The sequence below is a fragment of the Panicum virgatum genome, chromosome 8K (genome assembly GCF_016808335.1).
Source record: "Panicum virgatum strain AP13 chromosome 8K, P.virgatum_v5, whole genome shotgun sequence".
Classification (NCBI taxonomy): Eukaryota; Viridiplantae; Streptophyta; class Magnoliopsida; order Poales; family Poaceae; genus Panicum; species Panicum virgatum.
The window spans coordinates 23,561,298-23,579,583 of record NC_053143.1 but is presented as its reverse complement, the minus strand read 5'-3'; the positions used below and the strand labels follow the sequence as shown (position 1 = coordinate 23,579,583).

Genomic DNA, 18,286 nt, shown 5'->3' with positions numbered 1-18,286 from the left:
TAATTAATTCGTCATTAGAGATTGGTTACTATAGCACGATATTGTCCAATCATGGTCGAATTAAACTTAAAAGATTCGTCTCGCGATTTCACCCGAGCCAGTGGTTATGGAATGAATTTTATCAGTTATCCACATTTAATACTTCTATCCTAATTAGTGATCAAACGTTCAAAGATACTGTATTGCTGAATTTTTTTAAAAAAACTAAACAGGGTTTTAATGCACACGCACGGACGTACAGTGTTTAGACTTGATAGCTTCCAAGAACTCAATTAATGTGGTTGTTGTGTTGGCCGATGATTTTTTTGAAAACTAAACAGGGTTTTAATCCAGAAGCACGTACGTACAGTGTTTAGACTTGATAGCTTCCAAGAACTCAATTAATGTGGTTGTTGGCCGATGACCGGTAAGGTTGACGGTGACGAACGCAGGCAGCGCCGTGCCCGTCCTACGCACAAACGCAGACAAAGGGCTGCGATGGCAGACGCAAGGGCGGCAAGGATCGGACGTCGTGCTTCCGGCGAAACGGTGGCGTTTGGGGAGTCTTTCTGAATCAGCCTGGTTCCGTTGCAAAATTTTTTCAAAAGAATCTTACTAATTTAAAGTACTAAATAAAGTCTATTTATAAATTTTTTTATACAGATGGGTTGTAAATCGCGAGACGAATCTAATGATGCTAATTAATTTATGATTAATTAATAATTAGCGAATGGTTACTGTAGCATCACTGTTGCAAAATCATGGATTAAATAGGCTCATTAGATTCGTCTCGTGATTTACAGTCCATATATGCAAAAAGTTTTATAAATATACTTCATTTAGTACACCATATGTGTCGAAATATTCGATGTGATATTTTTTTTGTGTTTACGAGATCCAATCTAAACATGGACTCAGACGAATGGAGTGGTTGGGAAGGCGCATCGTTGATCACGTCCGCTCCAAAACTGTTCATGGAAATTGATTGCTTTAGATGGTGTGGATATTCCGGCACATATTTAAAGTATTAAATGTCAATCAATTACAAAATAAATTATACAATCCATCTGTAAACTTAGAGACGAATTTATTAAGTGTAATTAATCCATCATTAAAATTGTAGCAATTTAGTATCTAATCATGGCCTAATTAGCTTTATTAGATTCGACTGGCAATTTATAAGCAAACTGTGTAATTAATTTTTTATTTTATTTATATTTAATTCTCCATGTAGGTGTCGTAATATTCGATGTGATACTTTTGCAATTTTGAATTTTGGAACAAGGTAGGTAGCTTCTTGCTTGGGATATCAATGACAGCACATGGGTAATGGACTCCACTGCAACAGAGACGACCATGGGTAGTTGTAGAAATAATTTCGTCGAATTTCACCAAGACAGGCTATAAATACAGGCTTCTCAGGGCCACCATTGAAAGCAGCTCGATCGGCGTGACCAGCTACCACTGCTGAGTGTTTGGAATAAGAAAGTGTTTTGAGCGCCAGATCGGGGCGCCCCTGGTGATCAGGTCGTTCTTACTCTCACTCTGTACTTACGCACGAAAGAGGAAATACTACTCGATCAGAACCCTTTAATTTGTTGGGTCTTTTCACTGTGTATTCTGAGATTATCTCGCGTTTTGTACTGATTCCGTAGTTTTTTTATAATTCTCATGAGAATAATTCCACTTTCTGCAGAACAACAATGTCAGAGTCTGGGGCCTTGCATCTTTCTACGGGCTTGCATGGGAAAACCATTGACAAGGATCAACTTGACTCGACCGTTGAACAGTTCTCTCTCTCTCTCGTTGCTAGTGGTTCATGCAAATTTAGGCCATGTTTGGAAATTAACACATGATTTTAAAATTATAAAAATCATGAACTGGGTATTCACCACTGTTAGACTAATAAGGAGATGAATTATTCATTCCGAACCAAGAAGTGACAGGTCACAAACTGGTTTTATTTTTTTCACTATATTTTACGATGGCAGAAGGTACTCTGAGAGTTCCTAATTCAAAGTCATTAACATGTGTGATGACAATAAGTGGTGATTACTGGTTGACATGTTGGGAAATTTATCATATAGAGATATATATACCATGCCTTCAGAAAACCAAGTGATTTGGAGCAAATGGGTTATTTGCGAGGGTTTAAAGTTGAAAATTGTGAATGATAGTAGTTAGAAGGGTTACTTTTGGACACGTCAATATATATTTTATGACAACTTGACAAGTGAGGTACGACACACACCATGCATGACTCAGAAATTTGAGAAAATGAACAGGAGAGAAGAAAGAGTGGTCTGCACTCGAGAGCGCGTAGATATTAGGACTGGACTGGCTGGTCCGATTGGTTATTAAACCGTGAACCGGAGCTCTCTCCAGTCCATTTGAGATAAAAGACCAGCATGCAAGCGAACTTGATAAATCCCGATCCGATCCCCAGCTTTTGCATGCATGAAACCATCTAGTTTTTCATATTTGAAACCGGATAAATCCCGATCCGACCACCTCTTTTCCATGAAACCGTCTAGTTTTTCATATTTGAAACCGGGGGAAACCAGGTGGGCTCAAGCTGCCGAGAACTTGAGGTTCTGAGGGGGTGAGTGCTGCTCCATATAAGGCTGGAGCTCGCTATGATAACGAGCTGGCTCGGCTCGGCTCGTTATGACAGCGAATTGGAAGTTAGGCTCGGCTCGTTTGTCAGCTCGAGCTGGATCGTTTAGTTCGGGAACCAATCTCGCGCAACACGCGCGGCGCAGGACTGACCGCCGCTGGAGTTGCTGTCCGCCGCCTTGCCACGCAGGGCGAGCTACGAGCCGGTGCACAGGTCCGCGGACGCGGCCATGCAATGGGGACGCTGGCTGCTGCCTTGCCACGTAGGGTCACCCACAAGTGCCGTGCGCAGGTATGGGGACACGGCCTCACGGGGGAGTGGCCGCCAGCCACCGCAGTGCAGGGTCGTTGCCGCTTGTTCGCCGGATGCCGAGGCCGGACCAGGCCACCGTGCCGCCGGGTCGAGACCGTAGTCGGTCTCCGGGCTGGTGGGGATGGACCGGATGTTTGCTGGGTCGAAGCCAGCGAGGCGGCAGGCCTTGAAGAACGTGGAGTGGATCTGGTCGCCGGCGTACACGGTGAGGCGCGGCAGCTCGGAGACACCCTCCGACTCGATCTGGCGCAGGGCGGCGTGAGCGTGACGACGAGCATGGCCTCGCTGGTGGTGCCAATGATGACGCCACTTCCAGTGCTGCGGCCGGCGGCGGTGTTGTTCATGAAGCTCGCCGGCAGGCGCAGGAGCTGCGCGAGTCAGTCGAGCGCGAGCACCTCCATCTCGGTGGTGTCGGGATCGGACGCAGCTGTGGGGAGAACGCACGAAGAAGGGAGAAAACAAAGAAAAAAAACAGTGGGGGCCACAATTTGGCAACCCAAATAGACGGCCAGCAAATTGAGGGGTGGGAGAAGAAATTTGGAAGCCCTACCAAAATGAAAGCCCATTTGGAAGGCCTGTTGGAGATCAAATTTTTGTACCCACTGTGCAAATATAGATATGGTAGCCTATTTAGTCACCCTGCTGGAGATGCTCTTACAACAGAAGCTAGTTGATGGGTAAGTTGGGCTGAGTAAAATTGGGCCGAGTGGGATGGATTGTTGGGCTGATTGTGGGGTGTAGTATTGGCTCGTTTCGGCTCGCGAGCCAGCTCGAGCTAGCTCGTTAAACTATCGAGCTAAAATCTTAGCTTGGCTTGGTAATATTTCCAAACGAGCCGAGCCATTAATGAGCCGAGCCGAACAAGCTAGCGAGCCACATATTTTTCGTCCGGTCTTAGCTCCATAGCATGTTTGTTTACCACCACTCCACTCCATCAGATGCATTTACAGTGAATTATGTACCATGTTCAGACCATTTTGAACCGGCGCCATCGAACCAATGCAAGGAGATGAGCGGTTTGATCACCCTCTGGAAGTAGTTGGTTTTAAACGAAGCAGCTGATATAGATAGTTGGATGGAGATCCGAAATGGTTAAAAATGAAACAGATGCCCAAACTCTTTTAACGATGACAATTTGAGACCTATTTGTGATAGATATCAATCAGAATTTTTATAGCAGCGTGCATCTTTTATTAATTAATGAATCCATATATTACTACACTTAATTCCATATATTATAGGAGTGTGTGAGTACAATCACTGGATGTCGCCATGTTAGAATAAATTTTTTCCAGTTTTTTTGGTTTATTAAATCTTCCTCTTAGCCGCTCCTGAATGTTCAATTTGCTTCAGATATGCAAAGTATCATGACCTGCACGGAGGTGATGAGGAATTCAGGAAGTCGAACTATAGTGACTTGGTAGATGGAATTATTTTCTTTTGAGCCAAAGTTAAGTACTTAAATGTTTTAACACTGGTTGGGACTCAAATTTGCATAATTGTCACTGTACAATCAGGTAAAAAAGTATTATGATCTTGTAACCACCTTCACTGAATACCACTGGGGTCAATCATTCCATTTCGCCCCAAGGTAATAAAATATGAACCTCTCGTTGCAGTTATAACTTACTAAACGCCTTCATTTTGTCTACTGACTTCTCTACTTCACAACTGTGTTGTATCCATTCGGCTGAACTCCATTTATATCTTTTAATTATTAGATGGCATGGAGAAACTCTTCGTGAAAGCATCAAGAGATTTGAGCATTTTATTACCCTTCAATTGGGGCTCAAGAAGGGGATGAAGGTTGGAACATAAAAATAGAACTGCTTTGTTAATTTAGCATATTAGAGATTTTTATGACCCTAGGAGCTACCCAAATTTCCAATAATGGTACGATCTAAATCTGTCCTAAACAATTGTGTTGTATAGAATTTTACAATGATTGAAAAATGGGAGCCGTCCATCTCATAAAAATCTTACGGTAGGAAGTACCCCGAAGTACCTAGGATAAAGTACCTGGTACTTCAAAATGCGGGACCAAGTACTAAAAAGTGGGACCAAATACTAATTTAATTTAATTTTTATAAATACTTTCCATAGATCAACGGCTAGAAAAAAAATTCAAGATAAAAGTACCTGAAAGTACCTATTGGTACTTTACAATCATTATAAAAGAGCTCGTATTTAAAATAAACTGTAGCATTACTTTGTACTAATTTTCATCACAAGCCTTGTAGCCATCACTGATAAATAGGCAGCCATGAACCTATCATACACTCATTAACTACTAGTGGTACTAACACTGAGTTGGCTTTTTGTGCAAATAAAATTTTGGATCCATACAGTATTCGTTCACTGCAAACATTGTTCAAAGAGAGTTCACATAAATCATATCATTGTGGTGTCTTTTAGCCACATTATTTTAATTTGATATCAAACATGGCTATTCCACTTGTATATGTTGGTAGATACAATCCTATCAACAGTTCTGCCACATTTAGTTTTTTTGAATTCAGCATCCATATGGTCGTTGTTGCTTCGCAGGTCCTGGATGTTGGATGTGGAATTGGGGGACCCTTAAGAGAAATTGCCAGATTCAGGTACTGAGCTAATCATTTAAGGCTGAGATGAAATTCCTCGGAACATGTAAATATATAGCAGTCTCAGTGCTGTTTATCATTTTAGCTCAACAGAGATAACTGGGTTGAACAACAATGCTAACCAGATATCAAGGGGCAAGGTTTGCTTTTTTACATCTTTTTCCTGGAATACAATAAAAACAATGTGAGCATACTTGTGTAGATCAGTTGTAAAATGGGTTATTGGATTTCAGGAGCTCATTTCTTTGGCAGGTTTGAGTGAACAGTGTAACTTTATAGAGGTGAACTTGCATCCTTATCATGAGTAGTATCATGCTTTTCTTTGAGTCTCGACCATGTTTTATTCTAATGGTCCTTATCTCTAATTGGCCATCGTAGGGAGACTTCATGAACATGCCATTCCCTGATAACACCTTTGATGCAGCCTATGCAATTGAGGCCACAATTCATGCACCTGATGTGGTATAACCCACATCATAAATTCCTAGTTCAATTTTGTTTTTAGCCAATAATTCCAGTGTTGCTAATTTTTTCCCTCTATCTGGTAATCGCAGCTAGGCGCCTACAGGGAGATATACAGAGTGCTGAAACCAGGCCAGTATTTCGCACTAGATGAACTGTGCTTGACTGATAAGTTCGATCCAAACAACACTAAACATAAGAACATCAAGGCAGAAATTGAGCTTGGCTGTGGCCTGCCTGACGTCCGTAGCACTCGCGAGTGCATCCAAGCGATGAAAGATGCAGGATTCGAGGTTATGAACAAAAATCATCATGCCCATGGTTTAGTTTGAAGTACCTTAGGTGCTAGAATGACTCGGTTCTTCTCTTTTATTTCAGGTTATCTTCGCGAAGGATCTTGCTGAGGACTCCGACTGCCCTTGGTACCATGAAATAGATCCTGGCCACTTCTCATTGAAGAGCATCAGTACCTCACGTGTCGGACACCTCCTGACTCGTGCAATTGTAATCTGAGAAGACTCTACTTTAGGACATGTTTCTAGGTAATTGTATGATCTGCAGGTTTTGGTCTTCAGATACCTTACTGTACTTCTTTACCATTTTTTTTGCAGGTTGGCACACTTGAGTTCCTCCGTATTGCCCCCAAAGGCTGCAATAGATTGTTCAGCATCCTGCAGACTGCTTCCCACGGCCTGCTGACGGGCAGCCGGTATGTCTTTTCTTTGTTTCAAAGGAAATTTTAAACGCCTAATAATCGGATCACACAAGTGAGCAACAAATACAAATTAAATTAATGGACCTAATGGATCTTGCATGATGCCATGATCTCAGGGAACAGATTTTTACGGTGACCTTCTTTGTCCTGGGCCGGAAACCTCTCAAGGAGAGTGAAATTTAAAGCAGCCTACAACAATAATGCCGTATGTAGTATGGGCTTATACACAGGGGCTATAGGACTAAAGTTGGCTGTGATCCTTGCACTGTACTAAAGTATTGCTAAAGTTCTATAAAATAATGTTGTATGCTGTGTACTGAATTACTGGGAAATTAAGATTACTATCTGGAATAAACATACTTGTAGTATCCGGATATTGAGCGCTCTCTGAAAAGTTAGCAATATCTATGTGCAAACATATTGATCAATGGCACCATATCGCAAGCAAGTGCTTCACCATTTTATCCACTACAATAGAAACGCTTATATAGGAGACTCAAGGATCGTTTGGTTTCAAGGGCTAAATTTTAGTCCATGTCACATCAAAGAGAATCTTAATATCTAGAAGTATTAAATAAAGGTTAATTTTAAAACTAATTGCAGAACGATGAGGCTAAATTGCGAGATGAATCTAATAAGGTATATTAATGATTAGCGGATGGTCACTGTAGTATCACTGTAGCAAATTATGAATTAATTAGACTCGTTAGATTTGTCTCGCGAATTGGCACTCAGCTGTAAAAAAGTTTATAAACAGATTTTATTTGATACTTCAAAATAGTAAGATTCTTTTTGATGTGACAGGAACTTAAAAAAAGTTTATGGAAACAAACAAGGTCTCAGTTTCATACGCTGTCTTAAGTCAAGGCAATAACGCCAGTTGATGTTGTCGAAATGTTAGATTTTGTGTAGAACTTACGAGGGAATATTCGTGACCATATCCTGCAGAACTTACGAAATGTTAGATTTTGTGTAGTCCACTTGAGTTACATATTTTGCTTATCCAATTAATTCATTTGAATGAATTGATGAGGCGAAGCACTTACATAAATGTATATGAAAGAACTGCATCACAATTATTTGATCTGGATTTTGCTTCAACGGCGCACATGCCATAGTTCTGGTCATTTTATTTATCATGACTTAATTAGTAGCATCCATTGCCACATTTGGACAGTGGCGACGCATGTAACATCCTCTGAGAAGGACATCTGACTTCTGAACCAATTTCTCCAACCGGGGCAAATAAAAAAATCTAAAGCTCAATTATATATTTTTCAGTTATTCTTAGTGGACTACAATTCCCCTTCATTTGTCTGGGTCATTGCCTTTTTAGTGTGATGAAGTAAAAGGAATTAGGTGGACCTAAGTACTTGACTGCTTTCGGGATCATAGAAAAACTGCTTGAACATTAACCTTCCAGAAATCACTGTCAAAGACACCGACTTAAGATTATTGACACCAACTGACGAGATCGAATCAGAAATCACTGTCAAAGACAGGCAGTAAATCATAACTGTTGGATCGGGACTATTTGTATGCAATGAAATCAATGAAAATTCATTCTATCCTCTCTCCCTGCGAGCCTATATAAGAGACACACTCCTCATATATATTTTTGCATGAGCAACAACTCTCACAGCTTCCTATGCTACTACTGCCACACCATATTCTCAGTCGCGCCCTCACAGAACTGGTGAGAGCAGGCCTCTTGAACCATGTCATGCTACGTTATCTGAAAGGGTAGGTGGGTGATCAGGTTCTGAAGAGCGCAAGGCGCGATTGCTTGCTAACTCTCTAAATTCGTATGACTATTTCCAGTACTTACTAGAGGACATGTCCACGGGACAACACTGTGAACATGTTGGTGCCACTTAAGAACACCAATTGTTAACCGCAAGTAGGGCTGGAAAAAAAGCTCGCGGCTCGCGAGCCGGCTCGGGCTCGGAGCGGCTCGCGAGCCTGGAACGAGCCGAGCCGAGCCTCTTTTCTCGGCTCGCTAAAATACCGAGCCGAGCCGAGCTAGCTCGCTCTGGCTCGAGCCGGCTCGCGAGCCGATAACGAGCCAAGCCGAGCCTCTTTCAACGGCTCGTGAAATTACCGAGCCGAGCCAGGCTCGACTCGCTGGATGACCGAGCCGCGGCGAGCCGAGTCGAGCCCCGAGTTGAGCCTCGGCTCGACTCGTTTCCAGCCCTAACCGCAAGTGTATAGATCAATGTAAATTTTCCTTTAGAATACTACCTAGGGTTTATCAATCCACAGCATAAATGGTGTTGATTCAACTATTGTAGTAAATTTACTAACCGAACAAAGCAGGAGTATATATGAAAATCTAAGTAAAGAGCCAAAACTAACAGGCCAAAGCCTCTATTGTAAATAGATATAAGTGGAATGTTCATCACAAAGATTGCCCGTTAGTTTTCCCTCCTATTGAGAAATGTTCATCACAAAGCACATGACCTTTTCCCTCCTGCATACTATAACTGCACAGGATAATCAACCATTTCGCAACAAGCACGTTATGATGATGTATACAAATGATAAATAACAACCAAAGATTATTGGAACCCTAATGATCCAACTAGCCAAGCACATTAAAGCACTCATCAACATATATAATTCTATAATACATTACTATAAAAATCTTAACCGAGGCGGGCAAAAAGCATTAACCGAGGCGGTTTTTGTAACCACCTCGGAGTCATTGTCATGGTTAATGTGGCATTAACCGAGGCGGTTTGCTGCTCGCCTCGGTTAATCAAATAAAAAAATTAAAAAAAAGACAATGAGCCCGCCAAGCCCATCGCCACTGCCGGGGCACCACGCCGCCGCCACCGGCACCTCCACCCCGCCGCGGCAGGCCGCTCTGCACCAATGGAGGCCGTGCCGCCGCCGCAGAAGGCGGCCGCTGCCCCCGCGAGCTCCACCCCGCCGCCGCCGCGTGCTGCTCGGCCCCGCCCCGGCCACTCCGCGCACGCAGATCAAGGCCAGCAGTGGCGAATCTGGTGCTGCCTCCTTGCGCTAGCTGTAGCCAGAGGAGACCCACGCCACTGGAAGAGCTCCGGCCTGCACCGCCACGCAGGGCTCGTGAGCCCCCCACGCCGCCGCCGGGGGCGCACCGGCCCTCGAGGCGACCACCACACCACCGCCAGGGGCACACCGGGGTGAACGGCCCACACCACTGAGGTCGCCCCGTGGTTACCGGGGAGTGCGGTGCCCATCCCTCCGCCGCCGCCGGGGAGCACGGTACCTCACCGCCGCCGCCGTCAAGAGCCCTAGGACTGGGAAGGAGGAAGGAGAGAGGGAGGGAGAGAGCGAGGTAGAGGAGAGGGAGAGGTGCGGTGCCGCTAGGTGGCTGCGGGGGTGAGGGGTGAGGGGAGGGAGTTGTGATTTAGGGTTTGATCTTATTTTTATACACTGAGGGTGCCTGATTTATCGAGGCGGTTGTATTATAATGCCCGCCTCGGTTAATGATTTTGTGAGATGGTTATTTGTAACCGTCGCGGTTAATAGAAAGTAACCACCTCGGTTAATGTTAGGCATTAACTGAGGCGGTTTAAATTGCTGTCCGCCTTGGAGGTGTTTTTAAAGGGTCGCGGTTAATCAGTTTTTTGTAGTAGTGATAAAAATTGTCTCAAACATAAGCATAGAAATTATATATCAAGATTCCCTTTGATCCTAGGGACAAATCCCAAGGACATATAGAGAGTTTACCCCCATGATCAGCCATATCTTGTTGCACAACAAGGGTATGAAGGCTCTAGAGTGTCTGTTGATACCGATTTTTGACACGTGTCAAGGAAGGTTATTTTAGTAAAGGGGAAGTGGCCGATTTGAAAGAAACCAAAAGATGAACAGGGTTGGAATCGGCCGATGGGGTCCGTCCGATGGATCAGAGGAATATGCTTTGAAGATGCTGATTTGCCCGCTCTAGTGCTCGGTCGATGGAGAGTTGCCGATTAAGTCAAGGAAGGAGAAGAGGACCTGGACTCTACGAGAATCTTGACGATTCGGTTGTAATATTTAAAGTAGTTTATCTTTAGAAAGTATTTTCTTTTTTAGTCAAGTAATGTTTGTCGTGATCAGTTAGGACTTGATAGCGCTAGGCTACATATATCAGTTGTAAGGGACTGGAAAAACTTGATACACATCCAATACAACAACAATTTACAATTCCTTTGCACTTTTTCGGCGACTTCACCTTTTCTTTTCTTTTTCGACGAGTTCTTTCAAGTTGATCAAGGACGCCTCATATTCGAGCGACTTGGTTTGCTGGTGAGTTTTCGTTTTACCGAGTATTTTTGAGCTTTAGCTACCGGGCGCATCGCTGTGGCTTCGTTCAAATCTATTCAAAAGTTATCGAGTTCATCTAGGCTTTGACTTCCGGGCGTATCGTTGTCGTCTCGTCTAGATTTATTCACAAATTATTGATATCGGCTAGATTTGTAGGTTTTCCTATGCTTTTTGGCCATTATCAGATCTATCCGCTAAAAATGTATTAGATAGGCTTTAGGTCTTGCAGTAACACTTTTGTTATCTCAAGAGCTGGTTTAGATTTGTTTTTAGTTTGCATCATCTAAGTTACACATTCGTAGCTTAGATCTTGCTATATACGTGTAATCGGCTGTCTTAGGCTGATTTCGTCATCTAGTGCATCGGCTGATCCTGCCGACACGTTTGTTCATTATACGCTCGCATTTAATATTCTTTTGTCGTCTTCTGTATCGGCAGAGCTTGCCGATACAGCTGTGTGAGAGATATTCGGAATCCCAGCCGATACGCTCTCGAATTTGACTTTGTTTTCTTCCTTGTCAATTTCAGGTCAAATTGACTGGCACGCTTGGTTGACTTTCCGGAGCTTGGCGAACACTTGCCCTCGGATTCCAGTGTGTTGATTTTTTGCGTCAACAGAGTCCCCAGGTCAAAACTCGTAGTAAGACAAAGTGAAATAGGACTGAGCCAATCGACCTGGATTCCTAGACCAATCCACCTAGGGTATTTTTGTCGGAGCCCCGTGATCTCCCATGACGCTCTACTCGACAATTCGATCATGGTGGAATGACTAGAACGAGTCGTATTCATGAAGCCCTAACTCCTTTCATATGGTCCTTTAGAGGGCATTTAGACTCCTCTTCAAGTTGGTTAGGGGCAAATGGATTATATGGAAACTCTAGAATTTGTGTGGGCCTCAACATTCAAGAATAGCAGTTCGATTGGAACCTAGAATAGGCTAGGCCTACGAGCCTGAGCTCTTTCTGGGTCTTCTATTGCTGAATTTATTTTGTGCATTTCTTTTATGACCTTTTTTTGGGAGAAGTCCTTTGATGACCTTTGTCCATGTGTCCATCAAGCTTGTATAAAACCCTCTATTTTATGTTATTAATTTGCAATATACTCCAAAGTATAACACATATGAATATGAGTTATTGAGGCTCCAAGTGGCAGGTTAGTGTAAGAATCATAAAAAACCCCACTACAATAGTATAAAAAAGTGTTGTAATCGAGCACCAGCACAACATGATCTCGCTACAAAAGGAATACCCTTTTACAGCACCTATCACCTTTGCCAAAAGTCCAAATAAGTGTTGGTACGATCTATACCAACGCATATAACCGATGAAGGCTAACCCTAGTTGACTTGTTAGGATCTGTTGGGCCCTGCGTGAAATAGGTAGGGAAGTTATATTTTACTTTCACGAGAAGGTGGGGGAGGTGGGCATGCGGAACAGCCAACAACACATCTCAAATCTATTCCAAGTCATACATTGCCAAATAGGGTTTGTTTGTAGTGTCTATGCATCAACTCTGGTCGACTACATGGAATAGATGTAATCAGAATGTGAGTGATTTGCATAACAACACACCCGGTGCCTCGAGCACTGGTCGAGCCTAATGTCACACCCTCCATTTTTTTCTGGTTACTATTTTTGTTCATGTGTTAAATTGTGAATTAAATATGAACATGCATGAGCATGCTAACTAACTGTTTTTAGAACATCATTCATGCTAAACAACATCATTTTTTTAGTTTTCAAAATTAAAACATACTGTGTTTTGCCTAAATAGCTAACATTAACCACCTCTAGGATGAAGGAGAACCAAAACTCAAACTCTAAAAACAGCACACCCCCACCCCCAGCCCAAACCCTAAACATCAAGGAAGAACATTGAATGCTCCCAACATAGTGCGGTTGAAGAATATGTACAATTTCAGTAAGTGCAAGTTGGAAAGTGGGACTTTTCAACTGTTTCTTCTGCGCTGCTTGTTGAGGTTCACTCCATGCAGTAGCTTATAACTGAATCCTGATATAGAGTCACCCAACAATTACCCTATAAGCTGCTTATAATAATGCTCCAGGATTCTCCAGCCACTGGTCGCATTTGATTAATGATTACCGTACCTGCCTTATGCTAATAATGTTAATGATGCTTTTACAACTAACAACTTAACCACTGGTTGGCTATAAGTACTGTCTCAATACTGACGGCAGATCGATCACTACTCCTGACTCCTGAGGCCCTGACTGCCCACCATCATCTCCATCCCCCATCAATCCTACAAATCACAGCCTACTGATCCTTCATAAAACCTTATAACGCCAAGCACATAGTTTCTCTAACCACCGGCAACTGTGAATTGAAATGGACAGATCCAAGAAACCCAAATCAAACTTAGGGTCACGGAGGCAATTCGAGCTACTGGACTTGAACAAGTCTTCCTCGCTGAACATGTCGACATCCTCTCTGAGGAGCGTCGGCGAGGAGACCAGGAATTGCGGCAAGGCGGTCCAAGCGAGCAGGAGGGCGACCACGGTGAGGTTTGCCCCTCCTCCACTGTCGTCGGCAGTGGCAGCGCCGGCAAAGGCAATGGTAAGGCCTGCGACTGCAAGTGGAGCACGCCCGGGTTCTGCCTCAGGGCAGAGGTCCGGGGCATCAGCGGGGAGGTTGCCGGAGCCGGGGGCCAAGGCGATGAGGAGGAGTTGGGGATGGACAGGTGACGTGGATGCCAAGGAGAAGGGCGGTAATCCTGTGGCGGCGAAGGTCGTGGCAAAGGCACAGTCTAGGAGCAGCTCGGTGAGTAGTCATTCCATTTCAAACATCAGTCTCGTTTGCTGGATGAGTAATTCTGACATCCAGACAAAAATCAGTGTTGTCTTTGCATTATGAGCATGACTGCTAGGAAAGTTTCGATATTTCAACTGTTCTCCAGAATTTAGTCACACCGTCGCGTGATAGAATATTCCAATGATGTTCAGAACTTATTTTGCTGCTTGCATTAGTTCAATGGGCGGTTCATTTGAGTCAATGGCAACCTACATCGATTACACGTTTGGTAACCTACATCGATTACACGTTTGGTTGAATGGTAGTTAAGTGAAAAAACAATTAGTGATGCAACACCATGTACTTTGGACGGACAAGATTATACGTTTACATTTTCCCTTTAAAACAGCACGTTTGCACCAGAAAAAGGACTTATTACATGAAAAAAATGTATGTGCATTAATTGCATTTTCCTTGATACTAGATTAATTTTGGTGAAGTGCATTTGCATCTTTTGCGCGCGCCTTTGCTCCGCTACTGTTATACACTAAGATTAGCAATATCACGTCATCCACTTTGTTTTTTTATGCCTTCATTACCATCCCTTGCCACATTGGGCAGTGCTAGCTGACGCATGTAGCTTTCATTGAGAAGGACATCTGAACCGATTTCTCCAACCACGGCAATAGAAAGATTCAAATAGTAATTTTCAATTATTCTTTTGGTGGAGGGATTGCCCTTTATTTGTTTGGGTCATTACCTTTGAGTGAAACGTAAAAGGCATTAGGTGCACCTAATTAGATTTCTTTTATGATTCTTTGTCAAATCTCCGCCTTTTGTTGCCGATTATTGATTGAGCCACTAGCAATGTAAAAAATAGCACGCTATAGCGGGCTATAGCGGCGCAATAGCGTTTTTCGACCACTGCAGCTATAGCACCGTTATACTAAATAGCGAGCTATAGCAGCGCTATAGCGGCTGAGAAGAGCTCTCCGCTAATTTTCATAGCCCGCTAGTAGTGATACCTTTTATACTCATGATTGTTAAAATCGTGTGAAACTTTGTGTTTACCCTACATTAAAACATATAAATTACTAGCACTTGTTCCTTGCACATACCTAGTGTGGCCCATTGGCAAATTGGGCTACTATAATACTTCCTCGCTCCATTTCAAATTGTAAGTTATTCCAACTTTTTTAGGGAGTCAAACTATTTTTATGTTTGACCGAAATTATAGAAAAATTACAAAGATTCATAGCACCGAATAGATATACTATAAAACATATGTAATCAAGAATCTAGTGATACTTATTTGATATCATATATGTTAGTATGTATAAACTTGGTCAAACATGAAATATTTTGGCTCTCCAAAAATGTTAGAATAACTTACAGTTTGAAACGGATGGAGTAATCGGCAACATTGACTTTACTATTCAATGTTTAACCGTTCATCATTTATACGAATGCCCAAAAATATAATACGTGCTTAAAGCACTTTTTGATAAAAAAATAATCCAATGACATTTTTCTCACCTAACTAAATGTTTAAACAAATATTATTAGTCAAAGATTGAAATAGTACGACCCATAGTTATAAATTAAATATTTTTATGGACATCTAGATCTCATAAAGGTTGCTGAGCTGCTGGAGGACACCACAAAACTCCTATTTGCTGGCAGACACACAGCATCAGTGGCAATTATCCGTTTCACAACTGTTCCTAAACAGGTGCATTCTTGGCTGGAGAGGAAATATTTTTGCTTTTCTCATAATTCAGAAGAGAAGATATTTGTCTCCAGCAATACATTTGCCCTTTAGGGGCCGGGCGAGATAGTCTATTCGCCAACTTCGCTCTCCTACCCCTCAGTACCAACTTGGAGCAAATTGGCACTAAGGCAAAGTGTTTCCAAATAATGATGAATTTTTGCTGTCTGCTCTAGTACCTCTGCACGTTTTGGACGTCCAAGAGTAAAATTTTCTATTATTTTGAAACATACGCTAGTTCTAAATCTGCGAATCCATTTGGGTTATGTTGAAAAGTTCACTACTACATATTGGGCCATTTGTCCCGGTTCCAAAGGGCCATTTGTCCCGATTTTGGAACCGGGATTCAGCCGCCGGGACAAAAGCCCCTGGAGGCTTTTGTCCCGGGTGGTAGAACCGGGACAAAAGGTCCATTGCGCTAAAAAATCTTTGCGCCCTACGGGATTCGAACCCAAGACCTATTGTCTAGCTCATGGCTTTCTTACCAACTCACCTAAGTAGTACATGTGACTCAGTAAAAAATAACTCCCTTTTGAACTATCACGTGGAGGGGCCTTTTATCCGGGTTTGTAACACCAACCGGGACAAAAGGGTCCTTTTGTCCGGGTTGGTACCACCAACCGGGATAAAAGGGTTGGACCTTTTGTCCCGGGTGGAGCCACCAACCGGGACAAAAGGGGAACCTTTTGTCCGGGTTAGTACCTCCAACCGGGACAAAAGTCCCTTGTCTCCCCCGCTGGCCCGGCTAGCCTTTGGACCCGGGACAAAAGCCACCTATTGTCCCGGGCCCAAAGGCAACCGGGACAAATGGCCTGGAACAAAGAACTATTCTGTAGTAGTGGTTTCACATGAGATCATAAATAAACTAGCTAATCTTTTGAGCGCCCTGGTGATCATAGCAACTACATGCTCAGACATTAACAGTACTACGTACACAACCATCCATTCAGGTCCCAAGAAGATTGCCACCACCCGAGGACAAAGAGCAACCATTGCCGAAGACAGGCAGTAAGACCATGACCAACTCTAGGACGAAGACAAATCCAAGCACGCCTCCGAAAACGGAGATGGAGGGAAGCAGAAGCCCCCCTGATACTTCAAGGAAGAACATGAAGGCTCCCAACAGTGTGTCACTGAAGAACATGGACATGGTTTCCCCTCCCACAAGAACATCGGTGGCGTCGATTGGCGCATCATGGGATTCACTTCCATCAGATATCCAGAAGTTGGGCCTGGTAATAGTTCAATTTTTTTTTCAAAAAGAATATAGTTTAAAATATTTTTCTCATTGAGATTTTGCACGTGTGCTCAAATAAGCTACGCATGCTGAATTGTATCAGTACATATGTTGTGCACTATCGGTTGTGTGGTGTGTGCAGGAAGTCATGGGGTACAGGGATGATGCGGAGGTAGCTGCTGTTGAGGCGTTGAAGGAAGTTTCTGCTGCCGAGATTTTAGTGCGGTGCCTGAGGTAGAATCATCCTAATCCTACCACCTGAGAAAAAATTCTTCTAAGTTCATTCTTAGTTAACTACTTACTAACCACTTCTCCAATTCTTTTATCTGGCATGAAGATTTATTCAAAGCATAAAGAATTGATTTTTTTTTACAGCGCCTTTGCGGAGCTGACTTCCGCCGCGGCCAAGCAGTCTCCGCAGCAGACCGTCGACGAGTTCCTCGCGCTCCACACGGCCATCACAAGCTCCGACGCCGCCGTCACCTTCGACGGCAAGCGAAACCGCCATGCAGGTGATTGGCTGCGCGCCGCGGTCTCCACGGAGCTCGCCCCCTTCTCCCTCTACTCGCCATTGAGGAGGTCCAGCCACACGGCAGGGTCGCCGGCCTCCTCCCCACCGGCACCGCCATCGACGCAATGGCCGGTGGCGGCTGGAGGAGCCGCCGCGGAGGGGGAAACCTGGCTGGAGGCGGCGCGGAGGCGGCTCGGGGAGGAGATGCGCGCGTGGTTCCTCGGCCACGTGGAACGGCTGCTGGACAGCGACGTGGCCGGGACGCTGGGGCAGCTCAAGAGGGTCAACGACTGGCTGGACGCCGTCGGGCTGGGGCCGGAGTCGGACGCCGTCGAGCGGGTGAGGAAGAAGATCTACAGGTACCTGCTGGACCACGTCGAGTCGGCGGTAGTCGCATTGAATGGCGGCACGGCGGCTACTCGTGGCCGGACAAAATAATCCTTCTATTCTAATGTACCATGGATGAGGAGCCTCTTTGGCACCTGAGTACCTGACCACCTGTTCTAGTAGTTGAACTAGTAGAATCGATTTGTGTGACGGGAAAACTAAAATGATTTCCACTAATTGCGTGGGCCACCAGCCTTGGACGGCGAGCGACGACCCTGGACCGGGGAGGGGTCGAGGTTGGGGCGTCGGCCGCCAACCTTCGGCGGCCAGCGGTGCTGGACCGGGGAGGGTTCTGGGTTGGGGCGTCGGCTGTCGGCGGCAGCCGACCGGGAGAATTGGGGCATTGGTGTCCCGACCCGAAAAATTCAAATATGATTAAAATTAAGCAATTCCATCATGATCATCATTAGTACATAACAAAGCATCATGTGCATGTGCATGCTTGATTAAAATTAATTTTTGTGATTTGTTTGAATGTATGCTTGTGATGAAAGTTCAAATTTTGTTATGCAACTATGCCTCCAAAAATTTTACTCAAATACTAGATTTCAAATGTTGATTTTAAAATATTTTTGTGAAATTGTATGTCCTTTGAATCGAGCCACAAAATCTTGGAAAATTCAAAAATAGTAGTTTTGTTCTTTTTATTGC

General features: G+C 43.9%; 2 protein-coding genes across 3 annotated transcripts; both read left to right on the top strand.

The window, feature by feature from the left end:
* Nucleotides 1-1,347: 1,347 nt before the first annotated feature.
* Nucleotides 1,348-7,064, top strand: LOC120644245 (cycloartenol-C-24-methyltransferase 1-like). 2 transcript variants are annotated; one of them, XM_039920826.1, is made up of 13 exons: nucleotides 1,348-1,506; nucleotides 1,676-1,768; nucleotides 4,262-4,328; nucleotides 4,426-4,499; nucleotides 4,630-4,714; nucleotides 5,456-5,511; nucleotides 5,597-5,651; nucleotides 5,745-5,792; nucleotides 5,890-5,973; nucleotides 6,066-6,266; nucleotides 6,352-6,477; nucleotides 6,585-6,682; nucleotides 6,805-7,064. In XM_039920826.1, exons 2-13 carry the CDS (start codon nucleotides 1,683-1,685, stop codon nucleotides 6,869-6,871), a joined length of 1,047 nt encoding a protein of 348 aa, XP_039776760.1. In that variant the 5' UTR covers nucleotides 1,348-1,506; nucleotides 1,676-1,682; the 3' UTR covers nucleotides 6,872-7,064. The 2 variants fall into 2 exon arrangements, with proteins under 2 accessions (XP_039776760.1, XP_039776761.1); XM_039920827.1 differs by lacking the exons at nucleotides 4,262-4,328; nucleotides 4,426-4,499.
* Nucleotides 7,065-13,205: 6,141 nt separating this feature from the next.
* LOC120646229 lies at nucleotides 13,206-17,737 on the top strand. The gene is made up of 4 exons (XM_039922900.1): nucleotides 13,206-13,762; nucleotides 16,451-16,735; nucleotides 16,880-16,971; nucleotides 17,113-17,737. The coding sequence occupies exons 1-4, from the start codon at nucleotides 13,331-13,333 to the stop codon at nucleotides 17,684-17,686; spliced, it is 1,383 nt and encodes a 460-aa protein (XP_039778834.1). The 5' UTR covers nucleotides 13,206-13,330; the 3' UTR covers nucleotides 17,687-17,737.
* Nucleotides 17,738-18,286: the final 549 nt, after the last annotated feature.

Excerpts from the sequence above, each read along its gene's own strand:
- LOC120644245 (XM_039920826.1), top strand. The coding sequence starts at position 1,683 with ATGTCAGAGTCTGGGGCCTTGCATCTTTCTACGGGCTTGCATGGGAAA. Across the intron at positions 4,500-4,629 it reads TCATTCCATTTCGCCCCAAG|ATGGCATGGAGAAACTCTTC; the intron begins GTAATAAAATAT and ends TTTAATTATTAG. Across the intron at positions 5,793-5,889 it reads AACAGTGTAACTTTATAGAG|GGAGACTTCATGAACATGCC; the intron begins GTGAACTTGCAT and ends TGGCCATCGTAG.
- LOC120646229 (XM_039922900.1), top strand. The coding sequence starts at position 13,331 with ATGGACAGATCCAAGAAACCCAAATCAAACTTAGGGTCACGGAGGCAA. Across the intron at positions 16,736-16,879 it reads ATATCCAGAAGTTGGGCCTG|GAAGTCATGGGGTACAGGGA; the intron begins GTAATAGTTCAA and ends TGGTGTGTGCAG. Across the intron at positions 16,972-17,112 it reads ATTTTAGTGCGGTGCCTGAG|CGCCTTTGCGGAGCTGACTT; the intron begins GTAGAATCATCC and ends TTTTTTTTACAG.